Genomic DNA, 27,587 nt, shown 5'->3' on the forward strand with positions numbered 1-27,587 from the left:
GGATCCTGGGAGGTGTCCACCACTGCACTAACACACACTTCTGTGGATGGGAAGTAGATGGGAAAAAACAATTGGTATCATATTGTCTGCTCCCAGGCAGATAACAATGAATATCTCTCACTGAAACTGCGAGATGTCATTATTCTTCGTAATTTCCATCCCCCTGTCCCCCTACCCTCCACTGCATTAATAATCTGCACCATGGAGGCTTAGGGGGGTGAACAGAGAGAGAGAGAGAGAGAGAGAAAGAGAGGAAACTCAGATGACTGATCACAAGCAGCCGTCATAACGAATTCGAGGCAGGTGACGAGCTAAATCGATAATGATGTGTATCACAGAGTAAAGGAAAGATGGATTGTTGACACCGGAGCTCCAGGCTCAACAGAGTCAAGAAATGCCATTAATTCACTTCTCCCTGCAGCTGAAAACACAATAGCAGATGGGGGAGGTAGTAGAAGAAGCACAAATTACACACACATGGAGTATGGTGTTACCTCTCTGAGGGATAGACTCTACAGAGATTGGTCTCTGTAGATAATGAAGATAATGAAGAGGCAGTCTTACAAGGTAACTATTTAGGCTATTATTTTGATTTATACCCATGCGTTTTTATTGTGAGTCCATTTAAGTGGAGCCTGGTGACTGTATTTTAGAAGAGGTGCAAGCTAAGCAATTAGAAATGTAACTCATGTCTGTGCAAGATAAGCATTTGCAAACTCACTGGGGTTTACTCATCCACTCAGACCATGCAGGCTATTGCAATGCATATCCTCCACAATGTAAAGTAACTTATTTAGCAAATACAATTTGATAAGCGTTTGCTTCACCAAAATGTGGCATACATATTCATTACTGAGAAAAAGCTATTTGTCAATATCCATACCACCAGTAGCAGTGTGTGGGCAAAATCCCTGGGGAAGCCAAGCCAAGTCAGGAAAATATCCATATTGCAACCTATGTTGTGATAATTGCATTGTTTGTTCTATAACCTATTTGTTCATACACCATCATGATATACACTAAGGCAGACACAACCAAACAACAACCGTCACACAGTGGTGGAATAAATTCAATCACATATACATTTGTTACATCCCAAAGCCGGAGAGCAACATCTGTCCATGTGAAATCCACAAAGCAAATATTTCATGTAACAAACAGTTAAATAGTGTAGAGCAGGGATGGGCAACTCCAGTGGTGTCACACTTTTCTCCCCATCCCTAGCAAACACAGCTGATTCAACTAATTCTAAACTGAAGCTCATGATTAGTTGATTATTGGAGACAGCTGGGGCTGGGGTAAAAGTGTGACACCAATCAGGTCCCTAAGGACTGGATTTGCCAATCCCTGGTGTACAGCATGTTCAAGCACGTTAATGTTTCTGACAGTTTACTAAACAACTACTGTTTTGGACCAATGGAGAGTTAACGCAAGTCAGCACAAAGAAAACAGGAGCACTGCCTCCGCTATTCCAACACCATTTCAACTTAAACATTTCAACATCATTAAATCAACTAGGCTATATACACTTTGTCTAATACAGTGAAAACAAATGTAAAGACACCAAAACAATTTAGCCCAATCAATGTTGCTAAATAACATGTGGCTGTCCATGGTACTGATTTCTGTGTGTATGTGGCTGTCCATGGCACTGATTTCTGTGTGTGTGTGTGTGTGTGTGTGTGTGTGTGTGTGTGTGTGTGTGTGTGTGTGTGTGTGTGTGTGTGTGTGTGTGTGTGTGTGTGCAAGTAGCAAGAACATGTTGACTCACCCTACTTGTAGACTGGTTGGACACCAATGCCATCCTCCTCTCTTTCATGTTGGCAAAATGGTCTACGACTCTGTACACACTTTTAGTTTTTGTTGTCTTAGGCTACCTAACTAAAATGCTTGATAGCCTAACTTCCTCACATGAGCAAAAATTAACCAGCTATGTTATCTTGCTTGTTAATGTGAACTTACTAGGCAACATCTAGCCTTAGAGCATTGGGCCAGTAACCGAAAGGTCACTGGTTTGAATCCCTGAGCCAACGAGGTGAAAAATCTGTCAGTGCCCATGAGCAAGGCACTGAACTCTAATTGCTCATGTAAGTTGTTCTATATAAGAGTGCCTGCTAAATGACTCAAATGTAAATATTGACTTCGCCTTGGGCTTTGAATGGGGCACCTGGCTCACGCACAGGAGGCATCACCGGTTCTAAAACTGGAATGTGATTAACTTTCACCCAGTGCAAAACGAGCCTAATCAGATCTATATTATTTGCATTCTGTTTATCAAAGTAGTTATAAAGGAGATATAGCACAAGAGCAACTTAATCTTAAAGAGATGCCCAAAAGTTTACTTCACTTTTGTTCATCAACACCAACCTAATGTTCGACACAAACCTAAACACCACAAACACTTCTGCATACACAGCTAACAGGCATATCAATCCTTGATTAAACACCCTTAACACCCTCTTCCTGACGGATTAAAGAGGAGCTATCTGAATATGTTTCTATTCTGTCATTACTGTAGTCTACAGTTTTTTCAACAAACCTTCAATTGTGTTTTGCACACTGTTTCACTCCGGAAGTAGAGGATTTTGCGAATTGACGGAAAATACAACTTCCTTAATACGCACAGAGGGGTTTACATGAAAATACCTAAACATTGGAACTGAAATTGTGTATTTGGACCAGAGAGCATCAATCTTCTCAAACGAACTGACGGAAACACAAATACCAAAGTAAACAAAGTTCCAACAAACAATGGTACAAAAAAGAACAACATTGTTGGACTATATGCACAAAATAATACAACATTTCATAACCTAATAGCTAGCTGGTCACCCACAAACATGAGTCATTCCTTTCTTTCTCTCTGGCTTTGTCTAATTGGATGATTAACAACTGTTTCATGAGTGCCATCCTGTTGTTTCCATCATGGCCTATACTCCCTGTTGTTCCCAACATGGCCTATACTCCCTGTTGTTCCCAACATGGCTTTATACTCCCTGTTGTGTCGTTGCAGTGCTGGCCTTGCTATGTGACTCCTAAGAGACAAAGACTGAGGAGAATTCCAAGAACAGATAATCATGTTGCCATTGTGACCTGGTCTGGCACAGAGTAGAGATAAAAGGACTGCAGCTCTGGCTGTGTCTTGTGGCTGCGGGTGTCGGTGTGTGTGTCTCTGTGTGTGTGTGTGTAAGTGTGTCATTGAAAGCGAGAGAAAGCAGGAGAGGGAGAGTGGGTGTGTTAGAGAACGTGCCTTTGCCCATGTGTGTATCTTAAGTGCTATAAAACCACTCTTTTCATACACAGCACATAATAATGGCTAACCTTACAGGTGCAGAGTTGCTGCAACCTGGCAGACGCAGGCAGCTGGTGTTCTCTCATTAGCCTTCTCAGCCTGCACCGCCGTCAGCAGGCCATTACCTTTGAACTTCCCTTGTTAAAATGCCAGACTGACGTCAATTCATATCTCCGTGTGGCGTGCAGGCTCAAATTGGTCGCCCACCTTTGGAGTGCCTTCATTAGGGGAGTCTCACTAACTAGCTGCCACTCATCCAATTGATCCCACCGTTTCTGTTTCTTCAGGCATGGATCAAAACCAAATGACACCTGCTATCTTCTCACATTGACAGAAGAAATGTTGTGACTATTTAACAGGTTAGTTAGATGTTGTATTCTGTGTGTCATTGATTGATTGACAAAAAACAACTGGAATGTTCTTCGTTTTTTAATTAATTAACTGAGGATTGATGAGTCTCAACTTTGCAGTGCGGTAGCAAGCTTGCCGTGCGGTAGCAGAGAGAACACTATAAGTAGGGTGGCTGGAGTCTTTGACCATTTTTAGGGCCTTCCTCTGTCACCGCCTGGTATAGAGGTTCTGGATGGCAGAAAGCTTTGTGATAGTGATTTTATTGGGACATTGATTCTTTTGTTGTTGTTTTGGCTCTGTACTCCAGCACTTTGAAATGATACAATGACTATGCGGTTAAAGTGCACTGTCAGCTTTAATTTGAGGGTGTTTTAATCAATATCATGTGAACTGTTTAGAAATTACAGTACCTTTGGTAGATAGTCCCCCCATTTTAGGGGACCAAAACTATTGGGACAAATTCACTTATATGTATGTTTATTAAAGTAGTCCAATGTTTAGTATTTTGTCCCATATTCCTAGTGCACAATGATTACATCAAGCTTTTGACTCCACAAACTTGTTGGATGCATTCGCTGTTTGTTTTGGTTGTGTTTCAGATTATTTTGTGCCCAATGGAGATGAATGGTCAATAATGTTTTATGTCATTTTGTACCTTTTATTGTAAACAAGAATATGTTTCTAAACACTTCTACATTAATGTCTATGCTACCATGATTACAGATAGTCCTGAATGAATCGTATATAATGATGAGTTCCAGACGCACAAATATCACACCCCAAAGACATCCTTACCAACAATAACAGAGGAGTTTAGCATTATGGGTGGGTATGATATTTATGGCTCTGTAATTTTGTCACTCATCATTATTTAAGATTCATTCAGGATTATCCATAACCATGGTAGCATACACATTAATGTAGAAGTGTTTAAAAACATATTCTATTGTTATTTACAATAATGTTGACTCCAAAATGACACAATACATTCTGTACCATTAATTTCTATAGGGCACAAAATAATCTGAAACAAAACCAAACAAGTTGAGCAAATGCATCCAAGAGTCACACGCTTGCACCTTCCTTAATTAATTCCCAATTTTTCTTTAAATAAACAAATAAATAAAACAGTAGTTTATTCTCCACTTGTTGTTATTGGATTGCCAACATTGGAGAACCCATTTTATTTTTGTAAACTTAAGTTTACAATTTTTATTGAGAAAATAAAGACAAATGGCATGGACACAATTATTGGCACTTAGGAATTAGCACAGCCTTTGGCCAAGATAACTTCCAACAAATGCTTCTTGGAGCCACCAATGAGCTTGCTGCACATTTCTACTGGCAATGTGCCCACTTTTCAGTAGCAAACTGCTCTAATTCTTCAATGTTTGAGGGGTACCCTCCACCAACTGCTGCTTTCAGCTCTCGACATTGGTTATGGATGCGATTCATATCTACACTCTTCTCTGGCCACTCCAAAACAAAAAATTTAAATTAAAATGGTAAACTTAAGTTGGTTGTGCAATTGGTTCTGCAATGTTAAAAATACAATAACTAGGTGTGGAGACCAAACACTTTTCTTCAATTTGAACTTATTTTTTTAAGAAATATGGAATTATTTAAGAAAAGTGTATGGGTGCAAATATATTTGGACACAACTGTATCATCTAAACTACTTGTCTGATTTCAAAGCACTGCTTGGCATTTATACCAAGCGTAGAGTGTGTGTGTGTGTGTGTGGGGGGGGGGGTGATAGCTTAAAATCCATAGGCTGCTTATTCTCATCTCTCATTCTAATTCGATGGGCTCTACATCCGCTTACTTTAACTCACTGAAGAACGAATCAAATTAACACCACACGCTCATTCCTTGCTTTAATTCTTAATAAAAACCCATATTAATTACATAGACTAGAGTGTAGCCAGCCACTAAACTGTGGGCTGCCATAGTGTCTTTGTAATAGGAGACAGCTGAGAAAACAAGCTGCTGAGAACACTGTGATTTACAGTTAGAAGCTTGTGGTTAGTGAAAGGTATTGACAGACCAGAAGTTGAACCAGAGCCACAGAGAGTGTTTATTTGCTTGGAAATCAAAGATGGAGTGAGATGCATTTACAACTGTCTGGTACAGCTTATTTATTAAGCACATTTCCAATCAAAAAGCATACATGATATTTTCTTTGAGTTAATAGTGAAGACGTGTCAGGTATCTACAACAGGATATATAAAGTAACGGGGTCACTTTCCTGTGTATCATATAAGCTCATGAAATAATTATTGGATAAATAGACAGTTCATAAGGATGACCTCACATTCAACTATACCAGCAATTTCAATATTTACATAAATATGTTTCTTCAATCTGACTTGGTAACTCAAAGAAATCCCTGGTGTAAAATGCTGTCCAAATAAATATAATTATATTCTGGAAAACAAATACTCTTGGTCTGACTACAGCAAAGCCATGGGACTATTCTAAGATCCATTTATAAAAAAAAATATAAAACGGACACATAACATTTACACAAGTATTCAGACCCTTTACTCTATCCTTTGTTCAAGTACATTTGGCAGCGATTACAACCGAGAGTCTTCTTGGGTATGACACACCTGTTTTTGCCGATTTTCTCTCATTCTTCTCCGCAGATCCTCTCAAGCTCTGTCAGGTTGGATGGGGAGCATAGCTGCACAGCTATGTTCAGGTCTATCCAGAGATATTAGATCGGGTTCAAGTCCGGGCTCTGGCTGGGCCAGTCAAAGACCTTCAGAGACATGTCTCGAAGCCACTCCTGCAATGTATTGGCTGTGTGCGTAGGGTCATTGTCCTGTTGGAAGGAGAACCTCTGCCCCAGTCTGAGGTTCTAAACTCTGTAGAGCAGGTTTTCAACAAGGATCTCTCTGTACTTTTCTCTGTTCATATTTCCCTCGATCCTAACTAGTCTCCCAGTCCCTGTAGCTGAAAATCATCCCCACAGCATGATGCTGCCACCACTATACTCCACCGTAGTGATAGGGACAGGTTTCATCCAGATATGACGCTTGACATTCTGGCCAAATAGTTCAATCTTGGTTTCAGCAGACCAGATAATCTTGTTTCTCATGGTCTGAGAGTCCTTTAGGTGCCTTTTGGCAAACTCCATGCAGGCTGTCATGTGCCTTTTAATGAGGAGTGGCTTCCGTCTGGGCACTCTACCATAAAGGGCTGATTGGTGGAGTGCTGCAGAGATGGTTGTCCTTCTGGAAGGTTTTTCAATCTCCACAGAGGCCCTTCTCCCCTGATTGCTCAGTTTGGCCAGACAGCCAGCTCTAGGAAGTCTTTGTGGTTCCAAACTTCTTCCATTTAAGATTGATGGAGGCCACTTCAATTCTGCAAACCTTTTTTGGTACCCTTCCCCAGATCTGTGCCTCGACGCAATCCTGTTCCGGAGCTCTATGGTCAATTCCTTCAACCTCATGGCTTAGTTTTTGCTTTGACATACATTGTTAACTGTGGGACCTTATATACAGTATACAGGTGTGAGCCTTTCCAAATCATGTCCAATCAATTGAATTTACCACAGGTGAACCCCAATCAAGTGGAAACAGGATGCACCTGAGCTCAATTTCGAGTTTAATAGCAAAGGGTCGGAAAACGTATGTAAATAAGGTATTTCTGTTAGAATTTTTTATACAATTGTAGAAATGTCTAAAAACCTGTTATCGCTATGTCATTATGGGGTATGGTGTGTAGACTGATGAGGAATTTGTTTTATTTCATCTATTTTAGAATAAGGCTGTAACGTAACAAAATGTGGAAAAAGTCAAGGGGCCTAAATACTTTCTGAATGCACTGTAGATCCCAATTATTGTTAAGTCCCTAGCAATCATTGAACACAATTTCAAAGCACGTCTCCCAGGGTTTATCCACTACACCAGCATCTCGACACCATGCCACATTCCCATACTGGACTGTAAACAATGATTTTTTTTTAGTCGAAGAGGAGAATAAATAATAGAAGACAGGCTGCTGTAGCGTACTGGACATGCTGTTTGTACTTGTAACCCCAACTACTATTCATTATCCACCATGAGAGAGAAACTTGTTCAGAAAAAAATGGTAGGAATGTTGAGTTGTCTCCATTTTCTCTCCTCATTCTTTTTCAGTGCTTCCAATTTAAGATTTCCGTCACGCAATTTGACATAACTGGGGCGAGCACAATGGCTTATAAAGAATGTATGTGCACACCAACATCATTTGATTTGATTTGAGGTACAAACAGGCATTTTTTTTTAGATGTAACTCAATTATGCACACATGCTAGCCAAGTACTAGCTATAAAATCATAGTAGAGGAGTAGGATATATGTGGAGTGAGCCAGACGTGTGTAGTGTACATCCACACAGTTTATCCCAGACTATTGTCAGACTTAACAAAATGTTTCCTTCACAAGGATGTGAAACAATGAGATAAAAATTGAGTTACAGAGTCTGAATTCTCCTAATCGTTTTCCCACAAAGCATGGTACCTCTGGGGAGAGCAAAACAAAGACAGAGATGTTTAGCTATCTACTCTCTCTCACACACCAGAGGTGGAGGACACTAACTCAAGTACAAGAGAGGGACGTAATGTCTTATTTTATGAGGTGTACCCTTGGAGCTCTGACCTACTCTGAGTTACAGCTCAATACACAGCTACTCACTCATCCTAGTGTACCAAGTGAAAAGAAAAGTCAAAACTTAGATTATTATTTTCAAATCAATGTGACTGACTGGGTTGAAACCCGTATTAGCCCATTGAGCTAAAGCCAAGGCAATACCTCAGTGAATAGCACATCAGTGAAGTCTTCCAATGGCAACAGTAAATCTGCAGTATGATACAACTCACCCCCACCCCGTCCTCCTGTCGGTACTGCTTCCAGGCTTGGCCTGTGTCACTGAACAGCAGCAGGTAGCCGCTGACCCAGTCTGAGCTGCCGTAGCGCCCCTGTGTGGCGACGGCCGTCACCTCCATCCTGTCCCTGAGGTCCATCTGCAGCCATGGCTGTCTGTCTGTCACCTGGGGAGACCAGCCTCCAGCTCCTTGGGAGACCAGAGAGAGAAAATATCATTTTTTAGCATTCTGTTGCTGTACAGTTTGGATCGAATTGTGGTCAGTGTTTTGTCCAGTAACCCTTAACCTGTGGGCCTTGCCTGCATGGAACTGATGCTGAATTCTTGCATTTCTGTCTGCATGGGGAGTATCCTGTGAAAGCTAGATTCCTCTGTAATATTAACTAACCCCCTCTATCATACTGTCTAATAACCCCTTTCTATCATGCTGTATGAAATGGAGTGTGAAAACACTATTTTGTCTAAATAACACTCCAGCCACCATAGTCATAGACTGTGCTCGTTGACACCGCACGGCAAGCGGTACCGACGCACCAAGAATGGAACCAACAAGACCCTGAACAGCTTTTACCCCCAAGCCATGAGACTGCTAAACAGTTAGTTAAATAGTTAACCAATAGCTACCCGGACTATTGGCATTTACCCTTTTTTGTTTAGGCATAGGCAAGGTGCAGTAGATGGTATAAAATACAGTATATACATGTGATATGAGTAATGTAAGACATGTAAACATTATTCAAGTGGCATTATTTAAAGTGGCATTGTTTAAAGTGACTAGTGATCGATTTATTAAAGTGTCCAGTGATTGGGTCTCAATGTAGGCAGCAGCCTCTCTGAGTTAGTGATTGCTGTTTAGCAGTCTGATGGCCTTGAGATAGAAGCTGTTTTTCAATCTCTCGGTCCCAGCTTTGATGCACCTATACTGACCTCGCCTTGTGGATGATAGCAGGGTGTACAAGCAGAGGCTCAGGTGGTTTTGGCCCTTGAGGATCTTTTGGCCTTCCTGTGACATCGAGTGCTGTAGATGTCTTGGAGGGCAGGTAGTTTTCCCCGGTGATGTGTTGTGCAGACCGCACCACCCTTGCAGTTAGCCTTACAGTTGTGGATCTGTAAACTTTGCCAGAGTTTTGGGGGATATGCCAAATTTCTTCAGCCTCCTGAGGTTGAAAAGGTGATGTTGTGCCTTCTTCACCACACTGTCTGTGTGGGTTGACCATTTCAGTTTGTCTGTGATGTGTACGCCCAGGAACTTAAAATTTCCCACCCTCTCCAATGCTGTCCCTTCGATGTAGATAGGGGGGTGCTCCCTCTTCTGTTTCCTGAAGTCCACGATTGATTTGCGACTCCACCTTGTCCCTGTGACGACAATTCGCTTGTTTGATTGCCTTGTGGAGGGAATAACCATACTGTTTATATTCAGCCATATTTCGAGACCTCTTTCCATTATTAAATGCAGGGGATTGTGCATTCACTTTTGCGCAAATGCCACCATCCATCCACGGTTTCTGGATAGGGTAGGTTTTAATAGTCAGTGGGAACAACATCTCCAATGCACTTCTTTATAAATGCACTTACCAAGTCAGCGTATATTCCTGTCCACGTGAACAAAACAATCTTGTTGTGTGGCTTCCGATTGGTCAGACCAGCGTTGACTGGTTCTCATCACTGATACATCCTGTTTGAATTCCTGCCTATAAGACGGTTTGAGCAAGATGGCGTCATGGTCGGATTTGCAGACCAATATGCATATTGTTAGTAGATTTGGATAGAAAACACTCTGAAGTTTCTAAAACTGTTTGAATCATGTCTGTGAGTATAACAGAACTTGTTTGGCAGGCGGAACCCCGAGGACAAACCATTCAGATTTTTTTTTGAGGTCACTCTCTTTTCAATGGGTTTTCATTGGGAATTCAGATTTCTAAGGGACCTTCCTTCAGTTCCTACCACTTCCACTGGATGTCAACTGTCTTTAGAAATTAGTTGAGGTTTTTCCTTTGAGAAATGAAGAATAACACTGTTCAGAATGAGGCTCGAGGGAAGTGTACTCTTTGTTAGAGGCGCGTGACCTGAAAGCACGCCCCACTTTGCTTTCCTCCGGTATTGAACACAGATCATTCTATCTTCAATTTTATTGATTATTTACGTTAAACAATACCTAAAGTTGTATTACAAAAGTAGTTGGAAATGTTTGGAGAATGCTTACAGGTAACTTTTGAGATATTTTGTAGTCACATTGCGCAAGTTGGAACCGGTGTTTTTCTGGATCAAGCGCACCAAATAAATTGACATTTTGGATATATATTGACAGAATTAATCAAACAAAAGGACCATTTGTGATGTTTATGGGACATACTGGAGTGCCAATAGAAGAAGCTCATCAAAGGTAAGGCATGAATTATATTTATATTTCTGTGTTTTGTGTCACGCCTGCGGGGTTGAAATATGCTCTTCTCTCTTTGTTTACTGGGGTGCTTTCCTCAGATAATAGCATTGTTTGCTTTCACCGTAAAGCATTTTTGAAATCTGACATGTTGGCTGGATTCACAACAAGTGTAGCTTTAATTTGTTATATTGAATTTCATTTCATCAAAGTTAAATTTTTATAGTAATTTATTTGAATTTGGCGCTTCATTTTCACTGAATGTTGGCCAGGTGGGACGCTACCGTCCCACATATCCCAGAGAGGTTAAAATCCCCAGCTGCAATAAATGTAGCCTCTGGATATATAGTTTCTAGTTTACATAGAGTCCAGTGAAGTTCCTTGAGGGCCGTCTTGGTGTTCTCTTGAGGGGGAATGTACACAGCTGTGAATATAACTGACAATAATTATCTTGGTAGGTAAAATGGCAGGTGTTTGATTGTAAGGTATTCTAGGTCAGGTGAGCAGAAGGACGTGAGTTCCTGTATGTTGTTATGATTACACCATGAGTCATTAATCATAAAGCACACACCTCTGCACTTCCTCTTCCAAGAGAGGTGTTTATCTCTGTCGGCGCGATTCATGGAGAAGCCCGGATGCTGAATCGATTCCGACAACATATCCCGAGAAATCCATGTTTCCATGAAACAGAGAATGTTACAATCTCTGATGTCTCTCTGGAAGGCAACCCTTGCTCGAATTTTGTCAAGAGACTGGATATTGGCTAGTAGTATACTCGGAAGTGGTGAGTGACGTCTACGGAGCCTGACCAGGAGGCCGCTCCGTCTGCCCCTTCTGTGGCACCGTTGTTTCTGGTAGCCTTCTGGAATTAGATCCATTGTCCTAGGTGGTGGTTTCACTGTTAGTGTACACCTGTTGTTTATGAAGCATGTGACAAATAACATTTGATTTTATTTTAAATGCATCAGTGTACTTGATATAGTCGAAGGGCCACCCACCAAAAAAGGCTTCAGAAAAGGCATTCTGTGACCCGGGAAACAACACTGCAAAGTTTCAACATCCTTACCTAGATCATTTTATGTATATGAACACTGTGTGGTTAAAAAGTTTGAAAAGTTGCACATCAATGAAATATAAATCAAAGGTACGATTTTGAAATCATAGCACATTTTGGGTAATTTCCCCTAGCAACACTATGAGGTTGCGGTGTCACACCTTGGTTACAATTGTTACACACGTTCTGTTGTCCATACTTGCAGATAGCAACATACTGTATGTACCGGACCAGAGGAAATAATACGAGATAAGAAGCTGTTGAAAGGTGCTGTCACGCCTTGGTCTTAGTATTTTGTGTTTTAGTTTATTAGTTAGTCAGACCAGGGTGTGACATGGGGTTATTATGTATTGTATTTTCGTATTGGGGTTTGTAGTGTTTGGGATTGTAGTTGATTAGGGGTGTGTGTGTGTTAAATAGGTTGGCTGCCTGAGGCGGTTCTCAATCAGAGTCATGTGATTCTCGTTGTCGCTGATTGGGAACCGTATTTAGGTAGCCTGGTTTTCGCCTTGTATTTCGTGGGTGATTGTTCCTGTCTCTGTGTTAGTTTCACCAGTCAGGCTGTAATAGGTTTCACGTTCTGTTTGTTGTTTTTGTATTTATTTAGTTATTCGTGTATAGTTCGTTCGTTTGTCTTCATTAATAAACATGAGTAACTTACACGCTGCATTTCGGTCCGACTCTCCTTCAACAAAAGAAGAATGCCGTTACAGGTGCTAAATAAATTTGTCTCATATGCCAGAACATGGCCGATGTAGCTGTCAGTACCTTGAATGTTTTGAGAGCTGTGTTATCTAACAAACAATGTGCTGTCTTTAGTTTGGCTAGCAGGCAAAAGAAATGAGGGCCCTTGTCGGCTAAATTCTACTGTTAAAATGTCTTATATTAACTTCGGGGTTCATCTGCATAAGTCAAAGACCGATAACCTGTTGCTTGAGCTTATGCAAGGGCAAACACCGAACGCACAAATAGATCTGTGTTCTGTGCACCAGTGTGCAACAAAAGGAAAGAAGGTGAAACATAGCAGCAAATTACCCAAGATTACCCCCCAAAAATCATAACTTTTGCTAACAATAACAAATGGATATGCAACTTTTACAAGTTTTGAACCACAATGTTCTCATATTCATAACATTATCTATATAATGTTGTTGAAATTTTGCCGTTTTGTTTCCTGGGTCACGGAACAAAACATTTTTGGTGGATGGCCCTTGGACTAATATGATAAATACACTGGTGAATAATAACCTCAGTATCTACATCCAAACATTCATGTGAAAGTGTGATATGGCGGTGCAGTGTACAATTAGTAGATTCAGACCCCACAAGCCGCCCAGCTATCAGGCAGAAGAGACAGGTCAGTTCATGTTCATTACTCAGCTGCTGTGGGCTGGGACACAACACCATGGGAGCAGATGAGCTCTGAATATTAAACCAGAGTCTCAGTCACAGAGGAAGCATCATTTACGGAGCCCCCCCCCTCCCAGGATAATTTTGGTTGTTACAGACTCACATACTTTTACAGAGGTAAAACATGACATGGGGTCAGTCGGGTTAGGCTAAGTGTTCACCCTAATATCCCAAGTCATTGAGAATCATTATCTAGTTTCAGACAGTAGACTCATTTATATATCAATTTATTGATCTGTGACCCTTGTTGTTATGGCTAAGAGCAACATTTTAAATTGGCTAAACAGTGCTGACGTGTACAATGAGTACTGTATCAGGGATATGTATTTAAGAGGCTCGTGAGGTGAATCTTAATGCAATAATCAGCATAATGCTACTTCAAACTAATCCTGGATAAGATTTTTTTATTTTTCATGATATCCTAATATTACGTTCCATAAGAGCTGTTTAGAAAACTAAAACACCTTCCCTTCACCTTAGATAAAGTATTATTGATTGTCTCTGGGTATTGTTCAGAAACTTTAAATAAAAAAAATATAACTTTCCATTGTAACTCACCATCTCTTCTGTTGATCTTGGCAAAGTGTGGAGCGTTACTGACAGAGGACTGGGAGGAGCTCTCTAAAGAAGCTGGGGGCAGCATGGATACCAATGGGCCATTACAAATATCTGTAAGAGTAAAAAAAGAGAGTATGCTGTATGAAGTTCATGGTTGGGTACAATATATAGAGCTTTAGCACCATCATTATCTACTAGATCAGGGGTGTCAAACATACATAATAAAATAATATTAATAATAAAAACCATACACTGCTCAAAAAAATGAAGGGAACACTAAAATAACACATCCTAGATCTGAATGAATGAAATATTCTTATTAAATACCGTTTTCTTCACATAATTGAAATGTGCTGACAACAAAATCACACAAAAATGATCAATGGAAATCAAATTTATCAACCAATGGAGGTCTGGATTTGGAGTCACACTCAATATTAAAGTGGAACACACTACAGGCTGATCCAACTTTGATGTAATGTCCTTAAAACAAGTCAAAATGAGGCTCAGTAGTGTGTGTGGCCTCCGCATGCCTGTATGACCTCCCTACGCCTGTATGACCACCCTACAACGCCTGGGCATGCTCCTGATGAGGTGGTGGATGGTCTCCTGAGGGATCTCCTCCCAGACCTGGACTAAAGCATCAGCGAACTCCTGGACAGTCTGTGGTGCAACGTGGCATTGGTGGATGGAGCGAGACATGATGTTCCAGATGTGCTCAGTTGGATTCAGGTCTGGGGAACGGGCGGGCCAGTCCATAGCATCAATGCTTTCCTCTTGCAAGAACTGCTGACACACTCCAGCCACATGAGGTCTAGCATTGTCTTGCATTAGGAGGAACCCAGGGCCAACCGCACCAGCATATGGTCTCACAAGGGGTCTGAGGATCTCATCTCGGTACCTAATGGCAGTCAGGCTACCTCTGGCGAGCACATGGAGGGCTGTGCGGCCCCCCAAAGAAATGCCACCCCACACCATGACTGACCCACCGCCAAAACCGGCCATGCTGGAGGATGTTGCAGGCAGCAGAATGTTCTCCACGGCGTCTCCAGACTGTCACATCCTGCACGGTGTTGGGCTGTAAGCACAACCCCCACCTGTGGACGTCAGGCCCTCATACCACAGTCATGGAGTCTGTTTCTTACCGTTTGAGCAGACACATGCACATTTTTGGCATACTGGAGGTCATTTTGCAGGGCTCCGGCAGTGCTCCTCCTACTACTCCTTGCACAAAGTCGGAGGTAGCGGTCCTGCTGCTGGTCTCCCGTAGTGTCCTCCTCCACGTCTCCTGATGTACTGGCCTGTCTCCTGGTAGCGCCTCCATGCTCTGGACACTACGCTGACAGACACAGCAAACCTTCTTGCCACAGCTCGCATTGATGTGCCATCCTGGATGAGCTGCACTACATGAGCCACTTGTGTGGGTTGTAGACTCTGTCTCATGCTACCAGTAGAGTGAAAGCACTGCCAGCATTCAAAAGTGACCAAAACATCAGCCAGGAAGCATGGGAACTGAGAAGTGGTCTGTGGTCACCACCTGCATAACCACTCCTTTATTGGGGGTGTTTTGCTAATTGACTATAATTTCCACCTGTTATCTATTCCATTTGCACAACAGCATGTGAAATTTATTGTCAATCAGTGTTGCTTCCTAAGTGGACAGTTTGATTTCACAGAAGTGTGATTGACTTGGAGTTACATTGTGTTGTTTAAGTGTTCCCTTTATTTGAGCAGTGTGTGTATATATATATATATATATATACACACACTGCTCCAAAAAAATATATATACAGTGGGGAGAACAAGTATTTGATACACTGTCGATTTTGGAGGTTTTCCTACTTACAAAGCATGTAGCGGTCTGTAATTTTTAAAACAAAAATCCAGAAAAATCACATTGTATGAATTTTAATAATTAATTTGCATTTTATTGCATGACATAAGTATTTGATACATCAGAAAAGCAGAACTTAATATTTGGTACAGAAACCTTTGTTTGCAATTACAGAGCTCATACGTTTCCTGTAGTTCTTGACCAGGTTTGCCCACACTGCAGCAGGGATTTTGGCCCACTCCTCCATACAGACCTTCTCCAGATCCTTCAGGTTTCGGGGCTGTCGCTGGGCAATACGGACTTACAGCTCCCTCCAAAGATTTTCTATTGGGATCAGGTCTGGAGACTGGCTAGGCCACTCCAGGACCTTGAGATGCTTCTTACGGAGCCACTCCTTAGTTGCCCTGGCTGTGTGTTTCGGGTCGTTGCCATGCTGGAAGACCCAGCCACTACCCATCTTCAATGCTCTTACTGAGGGAAGGAGGTTGTTGGCCAAGATCTCGCGATACATGGCCCCATCCATCCTCCCGTCAATACAGTGCAGTCGTCCTGTCCCCTTTGCAGAAAAGCATCCCCAAAGAATGATGTATCCACCTCCATGCTTCACGGTTGGGATGGCATTCTTGGGGTTGTACTCATCCTTCTTCTTCCTCCTATGATCCCTCACCTTCCTCATGATCATTGATGCCCCACGAGGTGAGACCTTGCATGGAGCACCTGACTGAGGTTGATTGACCGTCATCTTAAACTTCTCCCATTTTCTAATAATTGCGCCAACAGAAGTTGCCTTCTCACCAAGCTGCTTGCCTATTGTCCTGCAGCCAATCCCAGCCTTGTGCAGGTCTACAATTTTATCCCTGATGTCCTTACACAGGTCTCTGGTCTTGGCCATCGTGGAGAGGTTGGAGTCTGTTTGATTGAGTGTGTGGACAGGTGTCTTTTATACAGGTAACAAGTTCAAACAGGTGCAGTTAATACAGGTAATGAGTGGAGAACAGGAGGACTTCTTAAAGAAAAACTAACAGGTCTGTGAGAGCCAGAATTCTTACTGGTTGGTAGGTGATCAAATACTTATGTCATGCAATAAAATGCTAATTAATTACTTAAAAATCATACATGTGATTTTCTGGATTTTCGTTTTGGATTCCGTCTCTCACAGTTGAAATGTACCTATGATAAAAATTACAGACCTCTACATGCTTTGTAAGTAGGAAAACCTGCAAAATTGGCAGTGTATCAAATACTTGTTTCCCCCACTGTATATATATATATATATATATATATATAAATAATATACAGTAAACACTGAGTGTACAAAACATTAGACTGACCAGGTGAAACCAGGTGAAATATATGATCACTTATTGTTCGCAATTTCATGGAAAATTATGTTTGTGTCTGCAAGCGCAGCACGGTATGGGGTCTAAATGCAAGTACTGCTAAAATAGCGGGGCTGCCTCACTTAACCACTCCACAAATCTCTCCCCATCTCTCCCCAGCAGTCCATTAACTCAAGCAGTGACCCCTAAAAAGAGGACAGTAGAATCCACAGTACCCTAGGCAGCCCTATGTGTTTGCGTGTGTGCGTGTTTGCGTGTGTGCGTGTGTGTGTGCGTGTTTGTGTGCGTGTGTGTGTGTGTGTGTGTGTGTGTGTGTGTGTGTGTGTGTGTGAGTTTGTGTGCGTGTGTGTGTGTGTGTGTGTGTGTGTGTGTGTGTGTGTGTGTGTGTGTGTGTGTGTGTGTGTGTGTGCGTGTGTGTGCACGTGCGAGTGTCAGTAGTGTTCCTCCTAATCCATCAGATTAGATCACTTCCACCAGGCAGAAGGAGATTAAGAGGTCAGTGATCTGAACTTGTCGGCCTCATCTTCCACTGATCCAGCCCTGCCTGCCAGGCCCCAATAAGAGCAGTGAGTGGGGTGGAGCTCATTCACTTAGCTAGCTACTGCACCACAACTCTCCTTTGTTGTTTCCACTGAGCAGTGTGGCTTCTGGTGCATCACTGTGTGGCTGCTAAAGAGGATCCCAGGACATAAAAAGAACTGGCAACAGCTTGATTACAATGATCACTGTACTCTCTCCATCAGTGACTCATTCATCGATTTCTCTCTTTACATCATTTTGTTTTGGATTCCATCCACTCCATGTTGAATTTATCCTGGAAACATCTGCAGTAACTAATGAACATTCATCTGGTAGACAACAACTTCATGTTGAAAATGACAGTAGGAGCCTGTTTGCGACACTTTGGAAGTATCTTTGAGGACAGACAGCCCACCACATTTCAGCTGACCTGAATTGACTGCACTTATATCACTTGCCAGCAGATGTCTCTAAATGTTGATTTACAGATTGACTCAAGTGGATCAAGCTGTTTTTTTAAAGGATATAGATATAATTAAAAAAACAGCTTATATATACATGCAGCTATAGAGCCACAGAGGCCCAACTTTTGAGAAAAATCCCATAATTACTCAAGGAATTATACATTTTTATCCTAATGTTATTAAACATTGTGTGGCAAATATGTTTTCTGTTTCTAGTGAAAATCCTTACATTACATTGTAGCCATTTCCTGCAGTCAAATGACCAAATCGCCTCTAATGGCCTCATGGGTGGGATGTAATTCCTATTGTTCCTAATTTCATAAAGAATAAACATAATTTCAAAAAAACTTGGTCAGATGGTTATGTTATATTTCATTATTTTGTGACGTATATAAAGTGTAATATTGGGATGCAACCTCAACATGTAATACATTACATCTCTGATTTAGCCCAGTGTAGTAAAATGTTTTAATCATCCCTGCCCACTACTTAATCACTCTAAGCATGACTCTGTCTATCTCTTTCTATTTATATCTATCCATCTCTCCATCTCTCACACAACCCATCAGACTCTGGGGATCATGCAATCACTTTGAAACAAAGCAAGCACCTTTGATCCTGACGGCCTTCTCACAAACATCTTCATCACTGTCAGGTTATTCTTTCACTTCTGTAAAAGTACCTGCTCCATTTCATCTAATGGTTACACCAAATCTTAACACACCTATGAGACCTTTGTACAGTGGAAAGGGTACACCAATAATATGTTTGTGTCACAGCAGCATATAACGTAAAGCAATCGGCAAGTACATAACTCTAAGAGGCCCCTGAATACAAAGACAATTACGGTAGCTCACTTATAAAATGTGTGCTTTATGAACAGTGTTTTTGTTTATAGCCTCCATCTAGTTATTTGGCACCGAGCCAATAGCTGGGCTGTCAATCAGGAAGAATTATGGGTAGAGGATGATTTGCCTGCAAAGCTGTACTGCTCTGCTCAGTGCCTCCTTGCCTTGGGATAATTGAAAATCTATCCTAGCTATGAATGTGATTGTGCCACGGCACACTCGCTATGCAAAGTGCTTGGGCTTAAATCTTAAACACTCACTCCCATAAGCAGACACAAAAACACACACGCACACGCACACACACTCACACACACACACAGAGATGAACAGAAACAAACACAAACAAAGTTGGAAAAGAAAGCTGAACCAGGAACCAGCCCTTTCTATAAACTCATAGCTTGTACAGTAGATCCTGACAGGGTATAGGGACACTGTGATTTTAGTATCCACACCAGTGAGAGACATCTTGACACCTCCAGGCAAGTAGAACATAGCTGGGGTTATCAGTGATTGTGTTTGGGATTTAAAAAAAGAAAAGAAGCTGCATTCCCTTCCACTTCCCTCTGTTCCCCAAGGTGTGCCATCATCCAGTGATGCATGGGAAGATAGATGGCTGTGAACACATTTAGATGCACACTGTGAGCTCTCTTTTCTCTCCTTGGCCTATACACTTCCTCAAGGCCCATAAAGAACATATTTTTGTCATGTAACACAATGACCCATACTTAATTTAGTGTGAAGACTATTCAAGTGGAAGGAATTTAGGCTATTTTGAGTTTGAAAACATCAATATGACTGCACATTAGAGTACAAAACCAAACGTAATTTGTGAGTTTTATTGTCAGTTTTGGAAAAACAACCACATTATCCAGTCAAACTTGATGGCCAGATTTAGCTCATTCAAATACACAAAATACTGCCATTGATTCTGCTTTTCACACTATATTTATTCAAGCTTTTTGCTAGATCTCAAACGTGACTTTCAAACCCAATCTACTTCACCGAACTTGCTCTCTTCAAAATGGGCAACAACTTTTTACAACACAAAGGCCCCTGAGTTGACTTCCATCCCTCACACTGCTCATTAGCCAGCATCCCCTCCTAGTCTTTGTGCTAAACAAACAGCTCCTCCACAAAGAAATCAAGCTCAATTACGCCAACAAACTGCCTTTTGTAGCGTACGCGGCTGGAATATTTTTAGCTCCGTTTCAGGCCCCAGCGCACCTGCCGGTGACGAGCAGCATGGTCAGAGCAGAAGTTGTGGAGCTGTTTAAATTCTGAGACTAAACGGAAGAAAAAACTGCTTTTGCAACAGCTAATGGCTATCCAAATAAAATCCTTAAATCCTAAATCCATTATTATCTCTATGGAACTATATGGAGAGTCTTGAAGAAGACAAAGATGCTCAAATGAGCTTCCTGTGTGCTAGGCACAGCAGGCAGCGTCTACCGCCCTGTCTACCCACTATGCATCACTCCAAAAGGATCCAGAGGAACAATGACATGATCCAGTAAAGAATGGATGTATACCTCCGGGTAGTATCGATAAAGCAGAATACGATACCTCACATGTATTTATAGACTGGTCCCATCCCATCTCTGTTCAGGCAGAAACATTGAGTATGGCTGAGGTATCGTTTGACAATTAGCTACAGGGGCAGGCTGAATTTGAGGAAGTGCCGGTCGATACGTGTGATTGAGAAACACAGCACTGTACTGTAGCACTTAATTTCCAATAATGTGTCTGATAGAGTGAGCAGCAAAACATAGTTTAGAGAGAAAGTGTTGATAACTGATCTGAAGGCTGATATGTTTAGGTTTACTTACAGACCGAGCGATCACGTGACTATCACTCACTTCATAAATTCAAGAGATATTACACTGCTGGTGAGAATTCTCAATCAAGGCACAAAGGAGAAGTAACACCTACTGTGAAACATTGTCAACAACTGTTCATTTTTCATATCATTATCAAGTTGGCATAGATGGCGGTGCAGCTGCTCTTTTGATACATATCCCTTTCTGATTAGTCTTTCTGGTTGTGTCACCTCTGTGTGATACACTACCCCACACTGAACTCACCATTAGCCAACACTATGTGTCACTATGCAAAGAAACCATAGGTTACTGGCTGATTAGCCCCTGGTGAATACTAGATTGGAAAAGAGAGACTCCCATTGGACAAAAATGACAGCTTGGCTTCCATATCCAAGCAGCCCCAGATGGTGGTCCTGATACGGCCATCCTCTCGCCTGCCTGTGGAAATGTCACCAAGCCCACTTACATTTAAATACATGCAGATTAAGTGTTGAAGGCTCACCTTCATTAGAACTGGGAAATAACTCATACAATACTTTCTGGAGAAATAAATTTAAAAGCTGTCCAAAGATGGTCCAAATAAAGACAGCAGGTTTCATATTAGATAAACATTTGACTGTTCGCTTTCAGAACATCAATTCCCAAACCCAGATGTACTAATTTGGTCATATTGTTACAGAAGCTATGCTGCAATAGCTACCTGTCTGACTCAATCATGAGTCCTGCTCAAAACGTTTGCAGGATCCACCTGTATCATCAAGCCCTGGATCATCAATTGAGAACTGTGTGTATGAGATTCCTTCTCACAGAAATGAGGAGTTACAGAGTAAAAGCTACTGACAGAAAATGTCTGCCGCTATTCCCAAGTTTAAACTGTGCTTCCTGTCTGCTCAGTCTACTTTGGAGATGGAAAGTACGGAAACATTACCTGGTTATTCTTATCACGCAGTCAAAGCCCTGCATAGCACCAGTATTCTCTTATCCGCACGGTCAATAGTAAGTGGTCACTTGTAATCCTTAGCAATCCTTTGCCAGTAACACCAGAAATAAATAGAAGATGGAACTTACGGACTATACAGCTATTTGTAGCATATTCATTGCACTCTATAGATCGGGAATGGTGTACCATCAGTGTGAGAGCGATACGATTGGAAATGCAAAGGCCTCCACCAGCGCCACATTCATCAAATAGATTTTTCCTCTCCCAGGGGGGCCAATATATTATTGCTCTAAATGGCCTTATATCATATATTGTTCGTTTTTTGTGGGGTTTGGTTTTAGCATTGCACAATACCAGTTAGCTCTCCTCTGTCCAGACCAAATATATGTATCATAAACAACCCTAAGATAATACAATTGTTGCACATCCTGGTCACATGATTTTAGGTGAACACACAGGCTGCAGAAAAACTTTGGAGATGCATTCAAGATGGAAATACCTTGGTATTTTGACTGACAATGATTTATCGTAAAAAAAAAAACATGACTGAGCTTATTAAGAATTTGATTTTTTTATTTAAATAGATCTTGTCTCTCTCCAGTCAACAGGAAGCAGGTTGGGCAGTCAACCCTCCTGTTCTTTATTATGGTGATACTATTTATCAAAGTGCAGCTGCCTCTACTCTTAAAACCTTGGATTACATTTTTTATAGTGCCCTTCGTTTTATCACAGGAGATGGTTTTATTAGTCATTTCTGGATTCTTTACCAAAAGGTTGACCGGATTTCTTTGAAGTCACGTAGATCACATCATTACGGTCTTTTTTGTTTACAAAGCCCTGCTCCTCAAACTTCCTACTTACTTAACATCACTATTAAGACTTAAAATGACATGTTATCAAAACTCCTTGGTGTCTCGCGAATTAGGTAAAATAGCCTATAAGTTCCTTGGACCTTACGTGTGGAATGATCTACAATACACCTTAAATTTGGAGGAATTGGTGCCTCTAGCGTAATTACGACAGTTGTTAGGGGACCTTTTTACTGAGAAATGCTTCTGTTTCTTGGTATATTGTTGTGTATAGTAACATGTATTTTATTGTGTATATGAATGTGCATTTTGAAGTGTATTGTGGTGCTATACAGGGCTCATCTGGAAAAGAGACCTTGGTCTCAGCACTGACTCCTTGTCAAAATAAAGGTTAAATACATTTACAGTGATAAAATAGGCTTCATTCTCCCTACAGTATTCAGCACATGCAGTATATTATGTGTGGCCGTGGGGCGATAACATGAACAAGCACAAGTGTATGGTAGGGGAGCAAAAAACAACACCTTACAAAGATACTTTTACATAATGGGGTGTACCATAGCAACAACGAGGGAGATATTCCAACATACAGTAAGTATATCATTGGTTTAATACTGCCATACCCCTTTCTTCATTCATTAGCTTGACAAGGCATACTCCTCGACCATACTATCTCTAAATACATTAGGCTACATTCAAGGGTGATTTAACTGTTGACTCCTGTACCAAACGTAACCCCCGTCTATAGCACAAGCCGGAGGTTGCCAAGAACTGCATTCTAATGTGATGATTGTCAACACCTTGAAAGAACCACACAACCACAGTCTTTTTTTCTTGGCATTTCAAATGAACAACATGCTCCTCAAAGTCACACATGAAAGGAAGTGCAAAACAGCCCCATCCATCCACATCCAGCCATCCACACTAAATAGAACAAAAGACAGAGAAACATGTTTCACTTAATTAACCATGTAGTAATTGAACTCTAACTTCTGGGAAACATGTAGGAATCTCTATGAATATGGTGTCCTGAAAAGAAAATCTATTGTAATCAACCTGATTCATAGACGTCATATTGTCTATGTGATTCTTGGCTGTGTGTGTAGATCCACACAATGAACAAAGCAGAACATGGATGAGAGCACCTTTTCCTTTAGGACTGTACCAGCCCCAAGTCACACATTCAATAACCCTATCATCAGAGTAGATCATAAGATGCTGCTGTCTTTATCAGTGGATGCCCTTTCATTTGGATATTTTGTTGAATGTCAATCTGTTTTGCCGTATGCCATCCACCATACCACTGGGGAGATAATATTGGTCTATCTTTCCATGTGTAACTGCACGTGTGCTGTCCATCTCTGATCCACTACCAGCAACAGTAATGACAGCACTATACTGTCTAATAAATTACCATAATTGGACCATTACGCAAAGTCAGATATGTTAAGGAAATCCAGAACCATTATCGAGAAGGGAAAACATTTAATTGGATAATTATGTGTAGTGACTAACATCTCATTTTACTTCTACTGTGTGCCATGGCCTTTCCATGTTAGTGCATACAGAATGCACTGTACATCGACCCATTCATGTGATGTACTTTTGAACACTCATTGCCTCTACCGGTTTGGATCTCCCAGGCTCTAGCTAGCTGAGCTCTTTCTCCATACTGACTTGCCTAGTTAAATAAAGGTTTATAATTTATTAGATTTTTTAATGCAAATACTGGAGACTTCAGTCTACACATTGGAGGAAGTGGGAGCTCCCTACTGCGGTGTTCTGCCTCATTTATCTCTCGATAAATACATCACCCTTTTATGAATCTCTACAACAGTAGGAGTTCCTTCCATTCTAGAGACTGAGTGAGTGCCTGCTTTGCATTAATCAGCTAGTAGAATATGGTGAGGACTCAGGACTGCTTTTACACATGCATGCATCAATATGATGCTGTCATCTTTGCTGCAATGTGGGATGGTACAGTACTTTAACAAATGTACTTCAGTAAGTGCCTCTGCTATGGGATATGTGTAATTTACTCTGAAAGGTCTGCTCAAAAAGATAATACAATCAGAAACCGAACGGGAAATCCAAGCAAATAAAACATAGTATGGTGTTGTCCGTGTGACTGTTTATACTGTTAGCAATATAAGTATGTGCATACTATTGTGGGCTATAGTAGCTGTGATAGTATTACTGTAAACCTGGAGCAATATTCCACCCACAGAGGCATGGTGAAGTGAGTGATGTCAAGAGACAGCTCTGGCAATGAAAGCCCCCGCTGTTTTCATCCAAAGGCAACTTTCAAAATCATAATTTCACTCCCAGCTGGAAACTTTCCCTTTCAAGCACCACACTTTGGCCTTTATAAAAATAAGATAAGGCAAATGATAAAGCAAGTCCAACCACCTGCTGAACTTCACTGTGAACCATTTGAATAGCACTAAGATTACAGGCCCACGGGCCCAGCAGCATATGCTGGAAATCATTGGATGAAATAGGTTATTTAGTAGATGTTCAGTATCAATTATGAATATTTGCAAGCAACGGATCTGGTAGCCTTCATAGGACACCAGACCTAGGAGCATGAGGACATGCTCCTCTGGGAGGATGTGGCTGCCATTATCTCTGTCACCTGACACAGGGGCTACACAAACCACCCATGATGGATATTGGGCTTCTCCTTTTGTTTCTCAAAGGTAAATATGAGAACGGCCATTTGCTTGTCCTCTAGGAGAATCTAGCCTTTTCATCTCTGAGCAGCATGTCAATTCTGATCACTGGATACATTTGAGTGACCACAAGAAGGTCATAAATGAATAATCTAGCTGTCAGTTTAGCTCAATTCACTGGGTTACATCACTAGAATAAACTGCTTTTAAGCCTATCTCACAGGTAGCAGGTCTCAAAGCCACCCATCAACTCTATGTTTTGGATAACAATTAGTATTTTAAGTTAATTTCATTCAATAACTTAATGAATCATGCACGAATCAATTATATAGTTGTTTAACATGTTTGATATGGAGTTATAACAAATCGTTACCGATTTTGCACAATACACCCCTTATCCTCCACCTAAAAACTCAGGTGAGGAAGGACGACCACTAGCGACAACAACATCAAAAAAACTGGACTAAACAGATGCTGGCACAACAAATCAAAGACAATTGAATGTTAATTTATTACGACATACCAGGGATAGCAACAAATGCCAACGATGCTGGGGTGAATATAATTTCCACCAAATTATGTTACTGCTAATTATGCTGCAATTATAGTTTCTAGAATATAATTTACTGATATTTCAATAGCCAAATCAAAAAAGTGTCATCTTAAGCTACACGAGAAATACAAGGAATCCAATGTTTCACGTTATAGTTGCAACACACGGCCCTATACCTATACATTTAAATAGCTATAACGTTATTATCTAGGCTTTTGCTTCTTCGGGCTTTTCAGCATGCATCTATGTTTTCACCCATACGAGTCATAAGACTACAGCAAAAAGCATGTCACAAAACGCGCGCGGTTTCATTTCCAAAACCAGTGGTACTGGTAAGCAACTTCTGGTACTCACAGTGACTGGCGGCGGACGCAGAGCTGGAGGCACTCAAAAGACAGACAATGAAGATATATAACCGAGGCAGCTTTCGCAATTCCATTCTCCCTACTGTGATATATCCTTATGTTGTAGGAAGAGAGTAAATCTCATGAAAGCGATGCCTTCAAATGTCCCGAGCGCGGACGGAATCATGCAGTGTGTTTGAAGCCCAGTGGAAAAGTAAACCACTCCCCCATCAGCAGTCCTTCACAGATGCTCAGCCCGTAGAATCTCTCTCGTGCTCTCTCCTTCTCTTTCTCTCCTCTCTCAACGTTTATCTCTCTAGTATTTCATGAGTTGGTTTCAAGTCATGGCAGTTCTAGTATTTTTCTTGAAGTATGTGCGCGTGTGTGTGTGATTTTGTAAAGTAGTGTAAGTAGTTTTGTTGCTCCTCTTGCTGCGCTCAAGACCGTTTCAGCAACAAAGTAGCTGGACAGCGACAAGCAGGAGGAGGCTCGAGTCAAAATGAGTGAATGTTCATTTCGATAAGAGTATGCCAACATTAAAATGTATGTAAGAGGCTATGAGGGGAGAAAAATATTGTTTTTGATGCAATCCGTTTAAATATCTGTGTATGGTAAAATAAGATGAGGAAATCACATTAAGGAATTTAGGAGGAAGTTACGTTTTATGGATAATTCTCTCTCCTCCCGGCAGCAGATAGGCTGTATGTTAATGGTTTTTTTGGTCATCATTGAAAGCCTGACACACAATAAATTTATTTAACATAAGAATAATTGTGAGTTTTTGTCCCAACCTTGCTCCTGGAAGTGACTAAGAGCTCTTATAGAACCAGGGCACAAATAACAATATAATAATAATCAATAATGTTGCTCTTTATTTAACTTAAATATAAAACCTTATTTGTTCATTGAAAATTGTGAATAACTCACCACAGGTTAATGAGAAGGGTGTGCTTGAAAGGATGCACATAACTCTGCAATGTTAGGTTGTATTGGAGAGAGTCTCAGTCTTAAATCATTTTCCAAATCCTTTTATGTGCCTGTATTTAGTTTTCATGCTAGCAAGGGCCGAGAATCCACTCTCACATAGGTACGTGGTTGCAAAGTGCATCAGTGTCTTAACATCACAATTTGCCAAGGCAGGATACTCTGAGCGCACCACAATCCAGAAATCTGGCAGTGGCTTCTGATTAAATAAAATTTTCACAGAAACGCCTGTTGCAATTTTTGTTTTTGTTCAAATATCCGTAAGTGGACTGGAGGCGGGGCATGAATGGGATAAGAATCCAGTTGATTGTGTCATCCTTTTGGGGAAAGTACCTGCTGAATTGCGCACCCAACTCACTCAGGTGCTTCGCTATATCACTTCTGACATTGTCCGTAAGCTTGAGTTCATTTGCACACAAAAAAAATCATACAATGATTGAAAGACTTGTGTGTTGTCCTTGTTATTAATGCAGACAGAGAAGAGCACCAACTTCTTCATTATAGCCTCAATTCTGTCCCCCACATTGAATATAGTTGCGGAGAGTCC

At 41.1% G+C, this 27,587-nt stretch overlaps 1 protein-coding gene across 1 annotated transcript in view; it reads right to left on the reverse strand.

Moving 5' to 3' along the window:
• Window positions 1-26,174, reverse strand: part of LOC135519408 (contactin-associated protein-like 5) — a 68,344-nt gene extending 42,170 nt beyond the window's left edge. The window contains exons 1-3 of the mRNA XM_064944612.1: window positions 26,067-26,174; window positions 13,917-14,027; window positions 8,510-8,703 (exon numbers count right to left, since the gene is read on the reverse strand). Coding sequence (XP_064800684.1) covers window positions 8,510-8,703; window positions 13,917-14,027; window positions 26,067-26,151 — 390 coding nt within the window. The 5' untranslated portion in view covers window positions 26,152-26,174. The remainder of the gene's footprint in view (window positions 1-8,509; window positions 8,704-13,916; window positions 14,028-26,066) is intronic.
• Window positions 26,175-27,587: the final 1,413 nt, after the last annotated feature.

Source organism: Oncorhynchus masou, chromosome 29, assembly GCF_036934945.1.
Source record: "Oncorhynchus masou masou isolate Uvic2021 chromosome 29, UVic_Omas_1.1, whole genome shotgun sequence".
Taxonomy (NCBI): Eukaryota; Metazoa; Chordata; class Actinopteri; order Salmoniformes; family Salmonidae; genus Oncorhynchus; species Oncorhynchus masou.